This window comes from Cydia amplana, chromosome 3 (genome assembly GCF_948474715.1).
Source record: "Cydia amplana chromosome 3, ilCydAmpl1.1, whole genome shotgun sequence".
Lineage (NCBI taxonomy): Eukaryota > Metazoa > Arthropoda > Insecta > Lepidoptera > Tortricidae > Cydia > Cydia amplana.
In genome coordinates this window covers 10,218,575-10,240,655 of record NC_086071.1, presented here as the reverse complement: position 1 = coordinate 10,240,655, position 22,081 = coordinate 10,218,575, and the positions used below count along the sequence as shown (strand labels likewise).

The 22,081-nt window shown below is 35.1% G+C and overlaps 1 protein-coding gene across 1 annotated transcript in view; it reads right to left on the bottom strand.

The window, feature by feature from the left end:
- LOC134662518 (uncharacterized) overlaps positions 1-22,081 on the bottom strand; it is a 60,331-nt gene that overhangs the window by 15,236 nt on the left and 23,014 nt on the right. Inside the window, exon 2 of the mRNA XM_063518773.1 lies at positions 4,555-4,917. Within this exon, the coding sequence (XP_063374843.1) occupies positions 4,555-4,917 (363 nt within the window). The remainder of the gene's footprint in view (positions 1-4,554; positions 4,918-22,081) is intronic.

Here is a 22,081-nt window from a genome sequence, read left to right as displayed (position 1 = left end):
CGACCTTACACCATAAATATATCAGCAAACAATTACCTACTGACATTTTACGAACAAAGCTTTTTATGCAGACCAGAAGGCATTGGATAAAAAGAGATTGGAGGCGGACACAGATGCCGACATAGGGTAGACTGGGGTCAATTCAACCACTTTTGAAATCAGCATTTAACGATAGAGTCTGTGCGGAAAGAGAAGAGTCGTGGAATATATGGAGCCCAATACATTCCACGACTCTTCTCTTTCCGCACATACTATACTAAGTTAAAATCATATACGAGGGGCGTTCAAAATATTCTCGGTATTGATATCTTACAACCTCTTCTAAAATTTCTTTCGTTACTGGCCGCTAAGGTTTATTCATTGACATTAAAAAAAAGTATAATTCGAAGCGAGATGTTCTTTTGTTTTTCTGCAATTGCTGAACAAACATGAACATCATGTGGGAATTGACAATGTTAACTAAATTAGAACATCGATGCGTGATAAAATTCTTGACAAAACAGGGTAAAAATCAAAAAACCATAAAAGAGGAAATGGATTGTGTTTACCGTGAGTCTGCTCCTTCTTTATCTACCATTCAAAAGTGGTCAAGCGAGTTTAAACGTGGAAGGGAGAGTGTTGAAGACGACCCTAGACCTGGCCGGCCTGTAGTAGCTACTTCACAAGAAAATATTGATAAAGTGGAAAAACTTATATTGGAAGATGGTCGAGTGAAGGTAAAATCTATAGCACAAGTAACCAATCTCTCTATTGGTACCGTACATGATATTATCCATGACCATCTTAATATGTCAAAAGTAAGTGCAAGATGGGTTCCGCGAATGCTGACTCGGCTTCAAAAAGACATGCGTGTAGCTTGTTGTTCCGATTTTATTGACCTGTGCGGTGAAAATCCTGATGAGGTGCTGCAAAGAATAGTTACTGGAGATGAAACCTGGGTTCATCATTATGACCCAGAGAGTAAACAAGAGTCCATGCAGTGGCACATTAAGGGTTCAGCTCATCCCAAGAAGTTCAAGGTCATCCCTTCAGCTGGCAAGGTCATGGCCACGATATTTTGGGATTGTGAAGGAGTATTACTGATCGATTATAAAGAAAAAGGTGTAAATATCACAGGACAGTACTACGCTAACATTCTACGTCAATTAAAGGATGCAATCAAAGAAAAGAGGCGAGTAAAGTTAACCAAAGGTGTTATGCTTCTGCATGACAACGCCCCCGTCCATACTGCTCATATTGCCAAGGCAGCTATTGTTGAATGTGGGTTTGAAACTGTTACTCACCCACCGTATAGTCCGGACTTAGCCCCCAGCGACTTCTTTTTGTTCCCCAATCTTAAAAAGGATCTGCGTGGAAATAAATTTTCCGATGATGAAGCATTGAAGGCGGCAGTGGAGGAGCATTTTTACACGAAAGATAAAAAATATTTTTATGCAGGATTACAAAAAAAAAATTGATCGATCTTTTAAGTGTATGAACATAGGGGGGGAGTATATTGAAAAATAAAAATATCAAACTTTTCGTACTTGTTTGTTTTCATTCTCATACCGAGAATATTTTGAACACCCCTCGTAGGATCCAAATACAAGGTTAATGTTCTAGCAATTCTTATTAAGTTTTAAGTACCTACGTTTTTTGTTCTAATTTAGTTCTTATATTACAATTGACCCCGTCGGGCGCCAGATATTATAAACTCAATATTACCCTATAGGTGTCGTAGAAAGCAAACCGGGACTTGAACCTCAGGTGGCATGAGCTTATATAATATACTCTGCCAAAAATGTGGGAGGTCGTGCCGCTCACGCATCGGCTTCCACAGTCACCAAACCCGTTGTCACAACCGCAATGCATAAATCATCTGCAATAGACGCAAAGGCCTGTGATGATGATGATGATATCTTAATTAAAAAGCATTTATTTTCAATTGCTTTAAACAGACATGGTAAGCTACATAGCCATTTATGAATATGTATTGAAACTAGAATAGATTTGAGTTACAAGCGACTTAATTAATTTTACTTTTAACCACTGTTTAACAACTGGTGCTACGTAAACGCTGAGCAGTGATAGTGATATTGACTTATCAGATCATCAAAAATATCTGTATGTAGGTGAAATTGTAGCTATGTAGTTCATACTGAAAAACTTTTACTATGGCGCCAACCCCGAATTCGCGAAATAAACAGCTTTTCTATAGAAAACATTGATTCGGATTCACCGAAATGTGAGCCGGCAGAGTTTTGTTGGTCTATTGTAAAAGTTGTTAAGTATGACATGTCAAGGTCAAGAGACACTCTTGGATACAAATTAATGCATATACAGGGTGTCCCAAGAAGTAGTGATATACTGAATCTGGGATGTTGAGGACCTAGAGGGCTATCTGAATCACCCCCATGTATGTTCCGCGATTTTTCGTATTTTCGGAGTTATGATTTTTTTTAATGTTTTATTTTTCTAAGCGCCCTTGAAGTTGTGAACATACTGGGTAATTTAATCTTTCTTGGCATTAATTTTTTTTTTAATTCCATTCAAAGATCTAACGATAGTAAATGTTACCATACTGAATTGGCCTATCTATCAGCGTAGCACACAAAAAAATCAAGCATCTACCGCAATAATTTACGTCACCATAAATAAAAATCTCATCGTACTCGGCGATAGGTGAAATTAAAAAAAATCATAACTCCGAAAATACGAAAAATCGCGGAACATACATGGGGGTGATTCAGATAGCCCTCTAGGTCCTCTACCTCCCAGCTTCAGTATATCACTACTTCTTGGGACACCCTGTATATTATATACACGTATTATTATTTATTTTGTTGTTCTTACCAAAACATGAAAAAGGGTTCACTTGACCTCGTCCTACCCAATATAAAACTGCTAAGCCCTACAAAAAACACAATAGTAGGGAGGAAGGATAAGAGGAGGTATAGTAGGTAGGGGGGTAGGTATTTTGTTATATACTGGAATGGCCTCTCTCAATTTTGACTTGGGTGTTTGTAAATAGTTGTCGAATCATGTATCTTACAGGTGCAGCTGGTTCAGCCAGCAAATATTTAGAAAAAACGTAGCACTTTATTACATCTCTATACCTACGGTTGCCAAAAAAAATAGCAATCTTTAGGCCTTTTTCTTATAACTTCGTAAATTCGGAACCTGATTTCTTGACTTTAGCTTCATAGAAAAAAAATCACGAACATAGATTATAGGTCTACACCGCATTTAAAAAAAAAATAAGATTAGATTTTTGAAAAAGATAGGTAGTTTAAAAACATATTTTAACGAATAGGTAGAGTTATAAATGTTATAATATCTAATAACTTTAAACGAGCAATTCTTGTTTATATATATATATATATATATGTATATATATATATATATATATATATTTCGGGGATCTCGGAAACGGCTCTAACGATTTAGATGAAATTTGCTATATGGGGGTTTTCGGGGGCGAAAAATCGATCTAGCTAGGTCTTATCTCTGGGAAAACGCGCATTTTCGAGTTTTTATATGTTTTCCGAGCGAAGCTCGGTCACCCAGATATTAATAATATAACAGTCATAAAATAAAACGTTAATTGTATGTCATAAATTATTTCAAACAAATATTTTATAAGTAGGTACCTTTATTTTTATTTTTTAGCCATAGACTAGGAATCCTCTAGGCGGAGTTTAGAGCAATTATTTCATGAAACCGATGCTGCCAAAAATACTGGGGTGCGGGGGACGAGGTGAGCGAGTCCCGTGCCGTGATTGGTCCGTTTAAAGACACGGACGTCACACATAGACACTTTGACTCGAAAATAGAGTAAAACTACCGTATATTTGTGGCAGAGGGGGTAGCGCTACTATGCTCAGTCTGGAGGATGTCTTGTCTGTGTTTTTAGCTAACGCGTAAGTACGGGACAGGCAGTGTAGAAAAATATTACCACTATTTTTGTAACATTAATAGATCATTGATCACTCTAAGAAAAAAAAAATCATGGGCACATCATTGTTTATCGTTTCAAAATTTTATTGACATTTAAATCATCTTAGATTGAAGAAAGTTCCGGTTTAAAAAAACCTTAATATTTACATCTATGTTATTTTTGTGAAAGTATGTAATGTTCCAATAGAAAGTTTTCGAACGTTCCCTAGCTTTCAAGGCGAGTGATAAATATTTTGCACATAAGTTGGCGAATGTGTAGGACCGTACTTTGGTCGAATGCTCGAGGTCGGTACCGAACGAGTTATCGTTATTTTCGACCTAACCTTATTTGAAGAGCGAGGGCCCAATTTTACAAGATATACATTTGTATGATATGTAAAAGTTAATAAGATTGTTTCCAGTTCTAAATCCTTTTCTTTAGAGATGTTTGTAGGTAGATCTGGGGTATCAACCGAGATTTTTGTTGCGTATAAAGATTCACGCAGATTTTTTTTTTTTACTCATGTAATATGCAATTCTTCTGTCTTTCTCAGTTATTAACCAAACAGTTTTGATTTTAACTTATGGCCATATAACCAATTATGGCCAAAAAAAACAGCAAATGAGGTAACAACTTACCGAAAACAATCATCTGCTTTGTTCTCTGATCTTCCGCCATAAAGGTGGACACCACACACGTGTAGTCTCCAGAAATGTCCGTATTTGGTTTCACTATCCTTAGTGCCCGGTGCATCTTCAGCGGATCATTCGAGGCCTTATAAGTCAAGTCTACTCTACTCCTTAAAATACCCAAGTCCTGGGGTTTCTGTGACGGTATCCACTGGTACACTGGTCGCGTTTTATTCCTAAAGAACCACTTCACCACTAGTCCCGAAGTATCATTCCCATATGTGTAATCACAATCTAGTATAACTGCGTCCTGAACGCCATATTGGATTATTTCTGGCACCACCACTTTCACTATTTTTATTGCGTGTAAATCTGAAACAAAGAAAAAAATATTATATTTTTTTTTACACAAGTTAGACCAAAGTTTTCAGGAAAGTATTAAAATTATAATTACAAAGCTTGTCTGGAGGTCTGTTCTGGCAGGTAAGATCTGTCAGCTGTCAACAATGAAATTTCTTCAACGTAAGATTCATAAAAAAACCGTAACAAATTTAAAAATCTGAATACCGCTCTTGATGCAAGCCAAATTTTCTGAATATTTCCTTGTCATAAATCTTTATTGTTATTATTTTACAAAGCAGTAGGCATTCCATGCATTTTCGTATTCTTAAAATAAAGAGGAAATGTTACATTGATGGATGGAATTCTTTCTGTACATTATATGGGACATTGAGGCAGACTGACGTACCCTCCGACTGGCATAAACGGAGGCAGCGTTACATTAACTTTAATATAATATCACATATTATGTAAATGTATGTAAAACAGCAATAAATTGCCAAAGAAAACCAATTCAATGAGGACCTGCGTAAATAACCAGTAAAGTTACATTGAATAATAACGATCTTCCTTTAATTTGTAATATGCTATTAGTATGTACATTTTTACAAATATTAAAATAACGAATCCATTAATCGCAATACCTACTTTATAAAATATATGTATGAAGTAATTGTATCGAGTATCGTAACTAAGCAATGTCCAAATTGTAAAAAAAAAATAGTACTCGTACCTATAACTCACTAATGAACACGAATACTTTAACTGCTTGAAGATAAATTATTTAGACAAAGTAAAAACATTATTACAACTGTATATGTATGAAACACTTTTCATTTTGTACGTATTCATTAGGTATACTTCGTAATGCGTAAACCATTAGGTAATATTAATCTTAATTTCAAGTCAATGCTGTTGAAAGCTTGTTAGAATTCATCATCGGCGTTAGAAGGGCAGTCACGACTTGAAAATTTATTGAAACTCAAGGATTTTCATACTGACTGCAGGTTTTTTTAGAGTAATTAGGAGACATTTTCGTATTTATTTTTTGTTCAATTTAGTGAATCATGGTACTTTATTCATTTTGAAATATTAAAGCTACAAAAACTTACTTTAAGGAAAATCGCGCGCACACTCTCAACATTTTCTTTAACAAGCGCATTTTATACAAAAATAATGTGTCTTACCTACTTATTATTTGGAATTTAAAGTGTCACCAACTCACCATAGTCTTAATTAATAAAAAAATACTATGTTTGGGAACGAATGGTTTAAATAATGCATATCGGTTAAATAAGGAAATAACACCTGGAAAAAGCAAAGAAACCGTATAAAGTATAACCGTAAAGTGCGTATACGGGATAAGTTCGTCTTTTTACTAATGACAAATGTTATTTTTCCTATTTTGTTCTGATTTTTATACAAAAAAGTGTTTTACTACTACTACTACTACTACTATAAATGTTTCCATACGAATGGCAACTGCGGCGCTACATCGCCACCAACTGCATTGTTGCCGTAAATGTTGTTACTCGGATTTTTGACATTTGCGGCAGCAATGTCGCGACGCGTTAATGCACCAGTAATGCTGGGTTATCCCAGTATCCAAGCGGTACTTTTACTAATATAATAGCGTTGGTACGGTCGTTGTCAAACTTGATAGCAAGATGTCAAACGTGACAGCAATGCTAAAATGACAGTAAGTATTATTGTCAATTTCCCCGACAAATTGTATTTACAAGTAGTACACTTGTACTTTTATTTCTGCAAGGATATTAAGCGGATACAGAGATACGACGAAAGTTTTCATAGACACCCAGTAGTAATCATCTTATCCTATCTCAAATGGTAGTAGTAACAATGAATTACTGGTGTAAGAACCTAAGTTGTAGTAATAAAAACATCCCAAGAGCGCAATCAGAAAATAATTCTAACGAATACCTAACGTGGTTAGAAGATTGTAGACTCAGCAAGTTTCAAGACGTCTTCTTAATAGTCAAACACTCTCGGGGATATCCATAAGACGTCAAAATTTCACTAACGAGGGAGATTCCAGGAGTCAGCAATGCTCGACCTGAACAAAGGCAGATAGCTGCGGTTTTATCTCCAGAGGGCATTGCGGCGACGCGATAACGTCAGCTAGAAATTTAATTCCATGAAAAGAAGAATCACGTGTAATATTAAAAATCGTTGAAACAAATTTATACAATTAGGTATCTAACTATAAAAGATAGGTAATTCTTAAGAATTATAAAGATAAAAGGTTAGGTTAGGTTTTTTATAATGTGTTTATAGGTATGTATTTTTAATTGTTTTTTTCTACTCCAGCACTTAAATGTGTCAATTAAATGACTGACAGTGATATCTAAAGCAATGTCATTTGAATGCTTTGTCTATAGGCTCATAAGATGACTGCTAGCAGTCATCTTATGAGTATAATACAACTGCTTTATTGTTTTTAAAGATACAAGTTCCGATCATCTTGATTGAAAGAGGTATGTTTTCATTTACAATAATAACTCTTTTTTTTTTTAAATAATAACTCTTTTTTTTTTAAATAATAACCCATTTTTTTTTTAAATTATAACTCTTTTTTTTTAATAATCTCTTTGTTTTTAATAATCTCTTTTTTTTTTTTTTTTTTCTTTTTTTCTTTTTTTTTTTTGCTGCAGCTGTCATAGAAAAAGTAATGTATGCAACAGCTCATAATTGGTTCTTAAAATTCTCGGGTCTTTTTTTACAAAACTCGACTACGTCTCGTTTTGTAACTTCGACCCTTGAATTTTAAGAACCCTTATTATATCACTGTTGCATAAACTACTATTGTAAGTGTTTTTATATTTGACTTTTATATTCATATTATAAAATAACCTAACTTAAGCTTGAAGACAAATAAAGATAATATATAATTTAAGAGTGATCATTTGTGTATCTTTTGAACAGGATATGGCTTACTTTTTTTCTATCTGTATTTACTTATTATAAATTAAAATCGCAATTTACATGTTTTTGTAATGCATAACTAAATAGGTATTTATTTAAAGAGATTATATTCACTAGGCATTTTTCTGTAAAATGTATGGTTTCTCCCACAGGACTACTTCTCTCAGTATATTTTTATTATGTTTTTAACTAAAAATTCTCTGTTTTTGGATACATGTCTACATAAGCTGTGATTAAAATAATTCACTGTGGAAGCTCGTTGTATATGATTAAAAGAATAAGATTCCAATCTGAAAAAGGCATGGCGTTCCTTCGGATACGTTCAGATAAAAGTTTATCTTAAGTTGAACACCGCAGTCATCACAAGTCACTCTATTTTTAATTTAATTTGGCGACCCTTCTACTCCCCGTGTTATTTATATTTAATTCGGTTCGCTAACCACCTCGGGCTATACACAGGACACACAACCCTGATTTTGAGATCCTCGACTAAGAATAGGCAAGCGTAACAAGATCGTTGGGTATGCGGACAATTTTATATCTTGGAGGATTCTGTTTGCACATCGTTATAGAGGAACGGGGTGCAATTAAATCTAAAAGAAGTTATATGTAAACAAGCTTTACTTTTCACTATAAATGTATGGTCGTTAAGGAAAACGAATTTTAGATACCACGGCATTAGATTTTATGTGCTGTACCTATAGAACTTGGTAATTTATGTTTTATGTCTTGGCTTGGGCGTTTGAATAACGTAACCGAAAACATTATAATTATATGATTTTGTCACCGCGATAATCGTATAAATGTAATCCAAATTAATGCCTTTGGTAAGTAATATTCTGCTATTCAAAGTCATGGAAAAATCCTATCTACCAGTAAATATGAAAGAACAGCTCAATACGAATAGGTATGTGTGTCGAAGTTAACTAAAAGCGTAACTTTTGACCTGAGCAGTGAGAACATAAAATATTATTTGAAGGACAAAATACAAACAGAAAAAGTCGAATCATTTTTTATCACTCTGTTTTCCTAAGGTATTCTAACGATTGAATTTTCAATTAAAAACATTTCAATTTAATAGTACGCATGGAAATAACAAACATAAATTGACACTTCAATGGAAAACTATTTTTCTGAAAAAAAAAAAAATATTAAGATACGTTTGGAATTGCGGAAAAAGCGCTGGTGGCCTAGCGGTAAGAGCGTGCGACTTGCAATCCGGAGGTCGCGGGTTCGAACCCCGGCTCGTACCAATGAGTTTTTCGGAACTTATGTACGAAATATCATTTGATATTTACCAGTCGCTTTTCGGTGAAGGAAAACATCGTGAGAAAACCGGACTAATCCCAATACGGGCCTAGTTTACCCTCTGGGTTAGAAGGGCAGATGGCAGTCGCTTTCGTAAAAACTAGTGCCCACGCCAATTACTGGGATTAGTTGCCAAGCGGACCCCAGGATCCCATGAGCCGTGGCAAAATGCCGGGACAACGCGAGGAAGATGATGATGATGATGTTTGGAATTGCGGAACTACTGTTTGGCCACTATAATGGAGATCATTAAAAATAGAATGAAGGATTTATATTGCGTATACTTTTAACATAAAATATAGTATGTATAAAAATTTAACCTATTTTTCTTAATTAATTATTTTTAAATCATATACCTGTACTTTGAAACTGCTTCAATCCCAAGAAGGAGGGTCCTGGTTTATAATATTTCCGAGAATAATAATTCCGAGACACGCAGTCGGATTTGAAATTCCAGAAAAACCATTTCAGTTTTATTAACCGCTGTGAAAGAATCCTTTCAACCGTTCAAAACAAATATGTTTGGATCGAAACGCCCCGTTTACACTGCGTGGTCCCAGCTCCACGTTAATTCTCCTATTTTCGAGGTTCCCGGACCAAAATGTCATATATTATTCCCTAACGGAAACCGGTGGGCTGGCTGGCTATTAATAATGGGTTTCCTTTGCCAGCGCTACATGCATCTGACAGTAACGATCGCACTTTTACTTCGTCATTTTTATCGTGTCGCTTTTAGGTATTTAATATTTTGAGATTGCTTTATCTTTGAGATACGCTTTTTTGGGTTTTTGAATAATTTATCTAATTTTTTTTTAAGTATAATTTTTTTTAATCACTGGTGAATAAATACCTATGGTTGGAAGGAACTTGACAGAAACATCACCCGCGTCAACGTTGCAGCAGTAACGATGCAAAAGCAACGTTGCAGTCTCCATCCGAATCTAACCTTAAGCTTAACCTTAGGCTCACTACCTAATAGTGACACGTCTCAAAACAAACAAACAAGCATTGTTGCTGTTTGTTTGTTTTGAGATTTGTATTTTATGTAATTGTTCTCATAGTTTTTCGTTTCTATTTAGTTTAATTGTAATTTTAAGTTGTTTTTATTTATTGTTTTTTTTTGTCATGTTTTTGTACCATATATATGTATGAATAAAATTTGAATAAAGTTAATAATATTTTTTCTCATTAAGCGAAATGTAAATTTCTTTGAGAAATAAAGTTCTTTAAACCTAAATATTTAAAATGCAGTGAGCGCTATTCCTTTCCATTCATATCACAAAACCTCTATAACTTGAAATACTAGACTTCATTTTTTGAGGCTAACTGACAACAATTAATGGCATACCTACGCATCGAGTACTAATAAAAAAAATAGGGTTCGAAATTTATTTGATGACTACAAATTGGTTTCATGATCTTATAGCTACGAGTATTACTATTATAGTTCTTCATGGTTACCCTTTCTGAGATACCGCTACTTTTCTAGTTTATGGCTTATTTTTACCGTGTTTTCCGTTTTAGGTTGCCTTTTTCCTTAATGTAAGTATCTAAAATTTTATTGGAAAATTCGTCTCAAAAGTGCCCAGAGGTCGCAAATATACTTATAAGAAAACTTTTTTAACCGACTTTCCACTAGCTGGTGGACAGTCGTAGCCCGAACATAAACTTGGTCGAGAGAACTTTTTTATTTACTTTTACTTCTAAGAAACTCAGAAAATACTTATTATAAAATTTCGTTACCAAGGGCAAGTATTTGGAACTATTTCGTTACAAAATACAGGACAATAATAAATAATTAACGTACGTAACGCTCCAATTAATAATCGAGTAAAAGTTTGTGATAAAAACTGTTTTAGAAGCAATAAGGCAACCTTCAAGAAATCAGAAACAAAACTTGAACCTAACCACAGCCGGATATCTCATCTAAGCACCACCTATTAAGACGTAGAATGGTTTGAGCTATTAATCGCAAGTTAAACGACTGTTAACAACTCACGATATCGAAATCAAGAGCACTTCTGCTACAGGCAATCGAGAAAGTTTGGCTTTGCGATAATGGCATTGAGCGGCTCTTACAGTGGCTAGAGCAAAGTTTTTATTGCAACAAAGATAAAATATGGTTTGTTTTATGGGGTTAGATATTGCAGAGGAGAGTTTTATTTTTGTTGTTTAACATTAGCAATTGAACATAACGCTACAAAACAATGTTGTTAATTTAAGATCATTTACACAAGACTAAACAGAACAAGACACTTCACTGAGCTGAGAAATTAAGCGATTATTTTGAAAGAGTTTTATTTAAATTAATATACGAAATTTTGAATATGACGAAATAAATTAAGTGACAACAATCTCGCAACGCAGTAAACAGCTCTTCAACTACAAACATGTTTTGAGCTGTACCTATTTAATGTTATTTATGTTTAATGCTTATTCTTATGCAGCCGTGCAATGGCCAAGTCAGTATCTATTTAAAAAAAAAAAACAAACAAATACGAGTCGGACTCGCCCACCGAGGGTTCCATACAAAAACTTTTTTTTAAACAAAAAAGTTTTCAGATATTTGAAGTACAAAATGGTATTACTTGCCAAATTTTATAGTTCTCAACGGAAAGTACCCCATAGGTAAGTTTTGATTCCCGTGAAAGTGTTGAAATTTACGTTTTTCTGCAACCTAAACGGCCGGATCTTATTTTCACGTTAACTTAGAAGATTGATTTTTTCACAGCTTCAAAAGTGAGAAATCAGCAAGCAGGTGTCTTAATTCTTGCCTAATGTGAAGAAGTTTAAACCATGCTTCATCGTCTACAATCTACAACTACTCATTCTCCCAGAGTCTTCTTCAGTCAAATGGTCATGGTATTCAGCCTCTTATTCCTAGTTGATGGGATCGAACCGGAAGGACAACATGTGCACTATCCTTAAAACGAAGCATATATTAATGCTATTTACCTAGCTAAATATAATTTTACATTTAATAAGCAGTTTAATGCCGGAAATGATCTAAAAAGCCTCAATAAAACCATTATCCGCCATGTAGCCACCAGCAAAAACCACAAAACGTAGTTTTATTAGCAGCTACAATATTTCATATTGTTACAATTAGTTTGAATCCAATAAGCGTGGCTGGAGTTGGGAACTTCGTTGCTGGGGTGTTATTCTAACGCCTAGACAATTCTAAGCCCAGACTCACCAGTGTAACTGTAACCTGGTGATCTGTTCAGCTGCGCAGAATTCGAGAGCACATGTATGGTTATCCTGAATCTTCGAATCGCCTGCGCTCTTTAAAATACTGGAATAACACCCCTGACCGTAAAGCTCCACTCGATCGTTTTCGATTAACTGAAATTTAATGTTGCTTCGTAGTTTTGAATTGAGTTATTCAAGGAGATGGAGCCCGATATTGAGATTTAAATGATATAATATAAAGTTAAATCGAAAGTTAATTGGAATATTCATTGTGATATTACTTAGCTATTTTATTCGTAACACGTGCAATAATGGGGAGTTCAATGATAAACTAAAGCAAGTAAACGAAAGTTATGACCTACCAACCTACAGGGCAAAACAAGCTTGGTATTAATACTAATTAACGTTCTATTATGTGTAGAGATGATAATAATTTAATTTGCTAAAAGTATGCCCTAAAAATATAAGTTAAATTTTAAATTGTAATTCCATTTTTTAATTAAATTAAAGCTATACATGCAAGAATGCACAAAGTAGCGTTAAGCGAAACAAAAATATCCTTGTTCCGCTGAGATGGAAACGTTACGAATGTAGGTCAGCCGTCCCGAAGCAAACTAACAAATATTTTAAGAGACGGGACAATTCACAGGAAAACAGCTTTTTGGTAGAAGTTTGGTAGGCAATGTTGACTAAATTTACGATACTGTTGCGAGGAGAATTCAGCTACTTTTAAGGATATAGATGGGACAAAATTCGATTCACGTAGTCTATTGGGAAGAAAATATGCCGAGTGTATTTGTGCATTTTCGCAGTTTTATACTTGGTTTCTAATATTCTCTTTCTTTTGTCTTTCTACTCTTTTAATTTTATGTATATTATGTCTTACTCTAAAAATCATTAGTAAATTTTCGAAATTCTTATACTTTAATATAGGCATTAACTTGTGTTCATGCTAATGTACCGGTCTACTGAATGAATATAAAATGTTTAATGATTTTACAAGGTTTTATTTAATTCATTTATATGTAAATCGTTTTCCCAATATTATAATGCCCGCTGCTTCCTATAGGTTTGCACCCGACGATGAAAGTTACTGGGCGTATAATTTCTTGTGATCTCGGAGCGCCCACGGTCTCGCACGGCTTTGTTAATATGTATTCGCACTTGCTGAATTAAATTTACTCGTTTCATAAACGGGGGTGGTTCATTTGTAGTAGCAGCTTTTGAACAATATATTGTTCTAAGCAGTTGCATTTAGTTGAGAATTTTTTCTAGACGAAAGTAGGAACGTGGGATATTAAAATTCGTTAAACGTACCCCGATGTTACGCACGGGGACGACAAATCTATTTTAAACATCTGTTTTACGAGAAAATTACACAACGAAATTAATTTACACATTTATTGCGATTACATATTATGAAAAAGAAATATTCAAAATTGAATACGTTGCGAAATCACTAAACTCGATGTTATAGGCAACAAAAGTGATTATTACCTATAATAATAATACAATGTAGGGTACCTATAATGATTATTTTAAAATGCAGTCCTCGTTCTCAATTTTTTATAAAACAATACCAAGTTCAAAATTAGTGCCCACTCCAATTACTGGGAGCTCCCATGGCCCAGGCTCCCCAGGCTCCCATGAGCCGTGGTAAAATGCCGGGACAGCGCGAGGAAGATGTAGACCAAGTTCATAGCTACAGGTAGGTTATTTCTCCTTCCCTTTTGGGGAGGTAGCCAGGGGTTAATCTACTACTATATTACTAGATCAGCATAGTTTTCTGACACAAAATGCAGACTGCTCCATATATTTCTGACACAGTATGTACCTATACTCCGATATCATATCTCCATCGTGTTGCATAAACACTTAGGTATTATTACTTAGGACGAGAAGAATACGCGATACACTTAACGATACTAATAATGTGGACCCAACTTTACCCTACTGCCTACTAATATAGCACAACACACTATCGGCCTTGACGGCCGTATCAAATGTCAGTAACATGCTTTCAAGGAAATTGGTGTCTCCCTACTGTGACATTTATTCATAAACTAACAGCTATCTCTTTTAACGTGCAGAGCTGTATTTATCAGCAGAACATTACCTATGTTATGTTTATAAGAATACCAATGTGTTATGAAAGTACTTACATTAATGTTTAATGCGTAGATATTGACAATAGGTTAAACGTATATAAAAAACCTATACCTCTTTTTACAATGTTGGTTATTTTTTCTTATAGCTATTAATAAAAGTTTATTATGTTTATAATAGCTTATGTTTATAATAGCTTATGTTTACCTACCTAATCTTTTTAACATCCCTAATATGTCGCTCAAATTGTGGCGCCGATTTGTCCGCCATACATCTGTAAAAAACCGGCCAAGTGCGAGTCGGACTCGCACACGGAGGGTTCCGCAAAATCAACAAAAAATCGTGTTTGTTGTATGGGAGCCACCCTTAAATATTTATTTTATTTTATTTTTAGTATTTATTGTTATAGCGGCAACAGAGGTACATCATTTGTGAAAATTTCAATTGTCTAGCTATCGCGGTTCATGAGATACAGCCTGGTGACAGACGGACGGACGGACAGCGAAGTCTTAGTAATAGGGTCCCGTTTTTTACCCTTTGGGTACGGAACCCTAAATAAGGAGGGTGGGAGCGGCTTCTACATGGCCCAGGCTTTATAATTTCACCATGTTTGTCCGTCCGCGGCTTATCTCCAAAGTGGATGTTTTTTTAGTGTAACTCCCCTACGCTTAAACGGGGGATGTTTTATGCAAATGCATATGTAATATATACTTTAACTAAGTTGAACTATTTTTAGATTGAGCGAACTGTTTACAGAATATTAAATTGCTAATATACTTTTGAGGTAAGCTAAATAACTAAATAGTTATTAGGGTACCTATATGGGAAAATTCACGCCAGTAGGTAGTATACTATTCATAAATACTTATATAATAAAGTTAAAGCAAATTGTCACGAGTAACTTCATTAGGTCTCGACTTTAGTTGGTTAGGTAAGCACAGGAGTAAATACTCGCCCCGGGTATTAACTCGGTAGTTTTCACATGACGTATTACCCCAAGGCTCAGTCATACCCAGATTCTTTCCAACCTTCATCACTTTTAGAACTTAAGAAACAAAAACAGCGTTTATAATATTTGTGACAGTTTTACCAACCCACGTCAAATTTGACACGAAACGGCAACTGACGGCAGGCTTATTATCATCTTAAAATATAAATTACCCGAACACAAGAACACCATTAAGCACTCTCAAAATCTAGATAGCCAGAGAGTCACGAAACCTATTAAAACTTTTTCATAGACGTGAAAAATGAAATTACTTTTCATTTCCTCTTGAACTCGTTTAACTTCATAATGCACATGACTTGCGGAACTTGGGATATGGTTATTGGCTTTAACTCACTCGTTCTCTAACTAATGACTGTTTAGTTCCTTGTTACCTGCTTATCGATTATTTTATCACAATGTGCAAGCTAAATACAAATTTATGAGTATGAGTACTAAAGTTAATATACTTGATAGTTTATACGATGTTTCATCCAAAACAAGTTAATAAAAATTTCATAGGTACCTAATTTGCGAATAACTAAACAGCTATAAAGCAGAAAGCATAGGAATAAGGTCAGTGTGTCAACGCCCTAAAAATCTGCTTTAGTCTGATCGCCAACAAGATAGCGAGTAAAATACGGTTTGTATTTACTTCGGATGTCTCGAATTAAATGCAGCCAGCGATCCATTTCCATGGGATGGGAAAATGGTGTAAAAAAATAGCTCAAAGTTCTAATATAAATAGAGCCTGAGTTTCACAGACAAAATAGGTGGCACTGCACGGCACGAGTATAGAGTCAATCAAATAAATAAAAAATATTTTTTGGCATCTATGGCTTTTGAGCCATGCAGAATCACGCCTTACAGAATCACGTAAACAAAATATGCCGTACATTTATAACTAACCGCTACCTATTACTACTTTACTAGTCAAATTAAAAACCTCGTGACAAAACTTGTGAACTAAGTACAAGTACCTAGTAGGTAGTAGATTACCCTAGAACTATACCAATTATATCTGTACAATTTTGGACTCTGGTTTCGAAGGGAAAGCGTCAAATCAAACACCTCGTTTATTAGAAACAGTAGTATGTTTAATCGGGCTGAACTAAACTCCACACAAATCCTCTCAAAGTACAAAAATAAATTTAAATATCTTATGAAGTCCACGATAGACCACCGTTCGCTAGTTGTAGAAATCAAAAGTGACATCTACCGGGAAATTGAGTAAACCACATTAACTAGGCGTTTTATACATACCGCCCACCAAGGACAACATGTCCTTCATCATAACCGCCCACCATGAAGTAACCAAGGAATCAAAATTGAACTGAACACAAATCTAAAGTGGTGGGTTCAGTTTTCTTTAACACACTAGTTTGCATAAACACAACATAAAACACAATACTCATCTTCACAGACATAACATAAACTCTTAGTAAGTATGTAACAATAATAATGCACCTACATGTAAATTATCTAATAACTCCTTAGAATAGGTTAATGTAACTGTTAAGACACAGCTTTGAACTAAAGTTACTTAACTGACAAAAGAACTCATAACAATACTCGTATTGTATTTTAACAAAACACAGAACTATTAATGAGTGTTGTTGAGTAATTCTGCCGAAAATCACACTTCATAAAAGACAAAAGAAGATTGAGGTAGATTACTTTAAGTTCCATGTTCTTCAAAAGATATCCTCAACTTCAGACTTTTCTAGAAATTTGTACAGTAAATAACGGGAACTAAAATTGTAAATATTGCCCGTTGTAAGTGATGAACTGTACTTATTCACTTTACATTTGTATGTTTTTGACAACTACGTTGTGATCTAATTTAAAGTGAAGATACGACCATCTGGATTTCAAGATTCTACAAGAATAAATAACTAATCAAGGTAAGTAAGACATTATTAAATTGTAAATAAATCATGCTTCAAATATACCAAAATAATTATGCTTTTCTTTATATATCTCGTTGCTGTTTTAAAACGTGATATACAATATACATTTTGAATACTAATTTCTCTTATGTTTCAGGTAGCGACAGCATCAGTAGTGCCATCGAGTGCTGTGATTTCTCTTTTTATTAACTCCAGGTAAGTATTAAAATTATATATTCTATTATACATGTTTATTTTCAGGTTGTTCGTCTGTCGATAACTGCGCTATAAGGTAAGTAAGATTCTGTTTTGTTCTTTAAAAGCTTCCTTTCTAAATCGTGTGACCTTTTAACTTTTATATTATTGGATTGTTGCAGGTTTGATCGGCAAGGAGAGGCGATTTCACCATGTTCCTGTTCTTCTTTTCTCTCTTTGACTTGGATTTGGATACAATACGATCCTTGCACTCTCGTATTCCTGTATTCAGCTGTTTGGAGTGAACTAAAGGTTCTTTTTTTATCTTGGAGAAATACTTCTTCTCTTCAAGTACCTGCGTGTGTAAGACGGTGACATTTTCATTTACATTTGCTGAATCTAGTGGGCCAGATAAAATCCACCCGAGCGTGGTGCGCTGAGCTAGTGGAAATCCATTTGGACCTTTCAGCAGTCCATCCATAATGATATGGCAATAAACCTTGCCTCTCAACAGAACATCTACTTCGTTGGGTGAACTATACGTTGGATCGGCCAACTTGATCTGCTTTAACACAGCCCACTCTGGAGCTACTACCTTCTCGCTTGGGAGGTAAGTAGTGATCTTCTTTACAACATACGCCTTCACTACAATACTGAAGGTTGGATCGGTGAGCGATTGAACTTTCAACTCAACTGCATATTTAGGGACCTCAGAGGTCTGTTCGCCACCTAATCCTGTGAGTGAACTCTCTATGGGAAATTTCTTTATCCCTAATGCTTTCACAACAGCTTCAGTGACACATGAAGCCTGTGAGCATTGATCTACTAACGCGCGTCTCACCTGATAATCACCTGTCTGCGACTCAGCCTTTACCAGGGCTGTGGGTAATAAAGTTTCTTCTTTAGCAATCTCTGTCGCAAGGCAGTTGACTATCGGTGTGGTCTCTTTTTGTTTGATCTCTGGAGAGATGTGTGTGGCTTCCTCCGAAACACCTTCAGTTACCTGACCTATTTTCTCTAAATTGGCAGCTGAAGTTGGAACCTCCCTTGAATGAAGCAAGGAATGGTGCTTTCTGTGACAAATTCGACAACTAGTTGTTTTTTGGCAAAATCTAACAGTGTGATTACTCCCTAAACAATTGTAACACATTCTATTTTTTGTTACAAACTCGTGTCGTTTGAACAAATCTTGTTTTGCAAACTTCTTGCAAAAACACAGTTTGTGATGCTCTTTACAAAATTCGCACGCTAACACAGGTGCGCTAGCAATATGAAACACATTTTGTTTGGTTGAACTACTCGAAGGTTTCTCGTAAGCAGTGGTGATTTTATTCATGTTCGGCTCAATAAATTCTAGAGCTCTGTACCGGCTGGTCAAGAACTCTTTGAACTGATCAAAGGTAGGCAAAGCATCTGAAGCCGAGTTGGTTGCCACATGAAGCTCCCATTGCTTACGTGATTCTGGATCTAATTTTAATGTCAACAGATGTATAACTATGACGTCCCATGTGGAAACGTCAATGCCTATGTTAGACAGTGCACTCAAACAATCTGTTGATGTATCTAGAAGATCTTTAAGAAAAGCAGGAGATTCAGAAGCTGCGTTCTTTTGACTTAGTAACCGGGTGAGAATGCAATGCGATAGATATTTTTTGTTATTGTATCGTTGTTCTAACAAACTCCAGCATCGATTATAGTTAGAGTCTGATACGGGTATGTTGCGCAGCAACTGCTCTGCTTCTCCTGTTAAATAACTTTTTAGATATTGTAATTTTTGCACGCTATCTAAAGAGTTGTTGTTGTGGATCATTGATACGAATAAATCCCTAAATGTTGTCCACTCTTGATATTTCCCAGAAAAGTTAGGGATTGTTAATTTAGGCAGTTTTACAGAATTTGACCTAGTGAAAGAATTTTCTTCATTGTTGACCTTTGACTGACGTGAATTAAAACTTACAAATTCAGCCAATCCATCTTTTAGTTTACATCTATAATCTGTGTATTCATCCTCTGTTTTGTCATAAGTGTCCTCAATAATATAACTTTTTGTTTTCATAAGTGCTAGATCATATGTACGCATCAACTCTTTGTGTCCTTGTCTAAATTCAGACCATAGCTGCTCTAGGGTGTCTAGTCGACTCTCTATGTAATGCTCCGTTATGCGTGCCTTGGGAAATTTTTCGAAATTAACTCGTGTCTTGAATATACGACTAGACAAGTCATTTTGAAAGTTTAACAATAGATCCATGATGTTTACAAATGACTATATTTAAGCAAAACAGAGTTTGAATTGAACTTTATAGCACTGTAAAAATACTATAAAATAAAGTTTAAAAAAACCATAAAATATATTTGAAAATTTTACAAGTGTTTGAGTTTTGATACACTCTGAGCAAAATCGGGCATGGATTCCCCGTTCCAACAGGATTTTGCGAATTATTCTAAGTCTACTCTACTAAATTATTCTAAGTTAATATTCCATACAAACTAGTACCAAATATTTTCTATGTCCATGTAAACAATTGAATTCTTCAAAGTAAATATCTTCTTGTAAATAAAGTTCAAAATTCCATAGCAAAATAAACATTGTTCACAAGGTTGAAAATCTCTTGAGAAATAATTTTAAAAGTACTCACGATTCACACTTGACACACTCACTGAACTGACGCGTTGTGACGTCACACTTCGCTGATCTCCTTTTCCAGTTGCTGGTACTAGATGGCGCCACTTGACCTCTCGAACTGCTGCCACTCGTATCCGCTTCCGTTTTTAGCTTCGGCTACTCGTCGCTAGATGGCGCTAGCAACCTCAGCTAGCTGGAAACTCTACCCGGCCTTTGAAGCAGCGATCCACTGCTAAGCACGGGACGAAGTGCAATCCGCACTGAACTCTCAAAAAAGCCACTGGCTTATCCGGCTCGAAGGACCATGTACAATTTTGGACTCTGGTTTCGAAGGGAAACCGTCAAATCAAACACCTCGGTTATTAGAAACAGTAGTATGTTTAATCGGGCTGAACTAAACTCCACACAAATCCTCTCAAAGTACAAAAATAAATTTAAATATCTTATGAAGTCCACGATAGACCACCGTTCGCTAGTTGTAGAAATCAAAAGTGACATCTACCGGGAAATTGAGTAAACCACATTAACTAGGCGTTTTATACAATATCAATATACCTATAGGTGAAAATTAAACAGTCGCGTATTAAATTGATTGCAACATTATATTCCACACAACCCTCAATTTAAGCATTCCCATCTCCGCGCGATTCTATCTCTGTGGTGTTTGTATACAACGCCATTTAGCTTGACATGTAATAGGCCGTTAAGGGTAAGTGGTGTCCAATATTTTGCCGCATCTTGTGTCATGCGAGATGACAAATTTTCCCGAGTTAGAGACTATTTGGCCCTTGTGAAATTGAGTACTAAACAATACAAACTTTTACGTAATAACAATACATTTTTGAGTGTTTTATGTAAATATACTTATTACAGTACTGTTATATGTACATATGGTGCTACTTTTCCGCACTAGTGCGTAAAATAGCACTTTTCGTGCGATGTCGAAACTTTAAGTGCCATATATACTGTAAAACGTTGTTCGATACACGTGCGAATAGGTAATTCGCAACTCGTGTCGATTTAAAACACTCCTTTCGGTCGTGTTTTAATTTATCGCCACTCGTTTCGAATTTCCTCTTTTTCGCACTTGTATCGAAAATAACTATTTTGATGGTTATGATGTACCGACATTATACAAACTAGACTACATTATAGTAACTAGATACATAGTTTTGACAAATATTTACAAAAAATCCATGTAGTTACCTATTAACTACCGACTATTTTCAAATAATACTCGTGTAATCTTCTATTATAGGTAGGTAATGGTAATAGTGTAAAATTGACAAAAAGTTAAACTAGACTAAACCGTGTGATTATCAAGAACTTGGCATGATAAATTTTATACTCGCATTCAAACTTCTTATTACATATATTGTACACTAACTGTGCCCGCGGCTCCGCCCGCGTGGAATTCGGTCTGTGTCAGTAAGTAAGCTAATTCATCCCTAATTTCTCTTTCTCTCCTTTGGAGGCGGAACTTGAAGTAAAGTTGACAGATGGATAAGTACGATTAGCGGACTGAACCAACTGAAGTCCAGATAAAATATTTTACAATTAGGTAGGTACCACTAAACAAAACTACACCCCAAAACCAATAGTTTTTTCGCCCTTATTCCAATATTAGACGTGATTTAGACGACACAGAGTAGTAGGTGTATAACGGACAATACAGTACTACTTTTGTATTTTTACGTTTTTGACTGTACCTATCCAAATCATGTCCATGGCAAATATGTATGTATGTATGTATGTATGTCACTTTATTGCATATAAACAGGTTTACATAAAACGGACAAAAACAAAACAAAAATAAGAATGTTATGTACAAAGGCGAACTTATCCCTAAAAGGGATCTCTTCCAGCTAACCTTTGAGAAAATGCGAAAGGATCAAACACTAACAGGTGAAAGACAATTTAATATGGACAAATAGCAATATGAGAATTTTGGATACA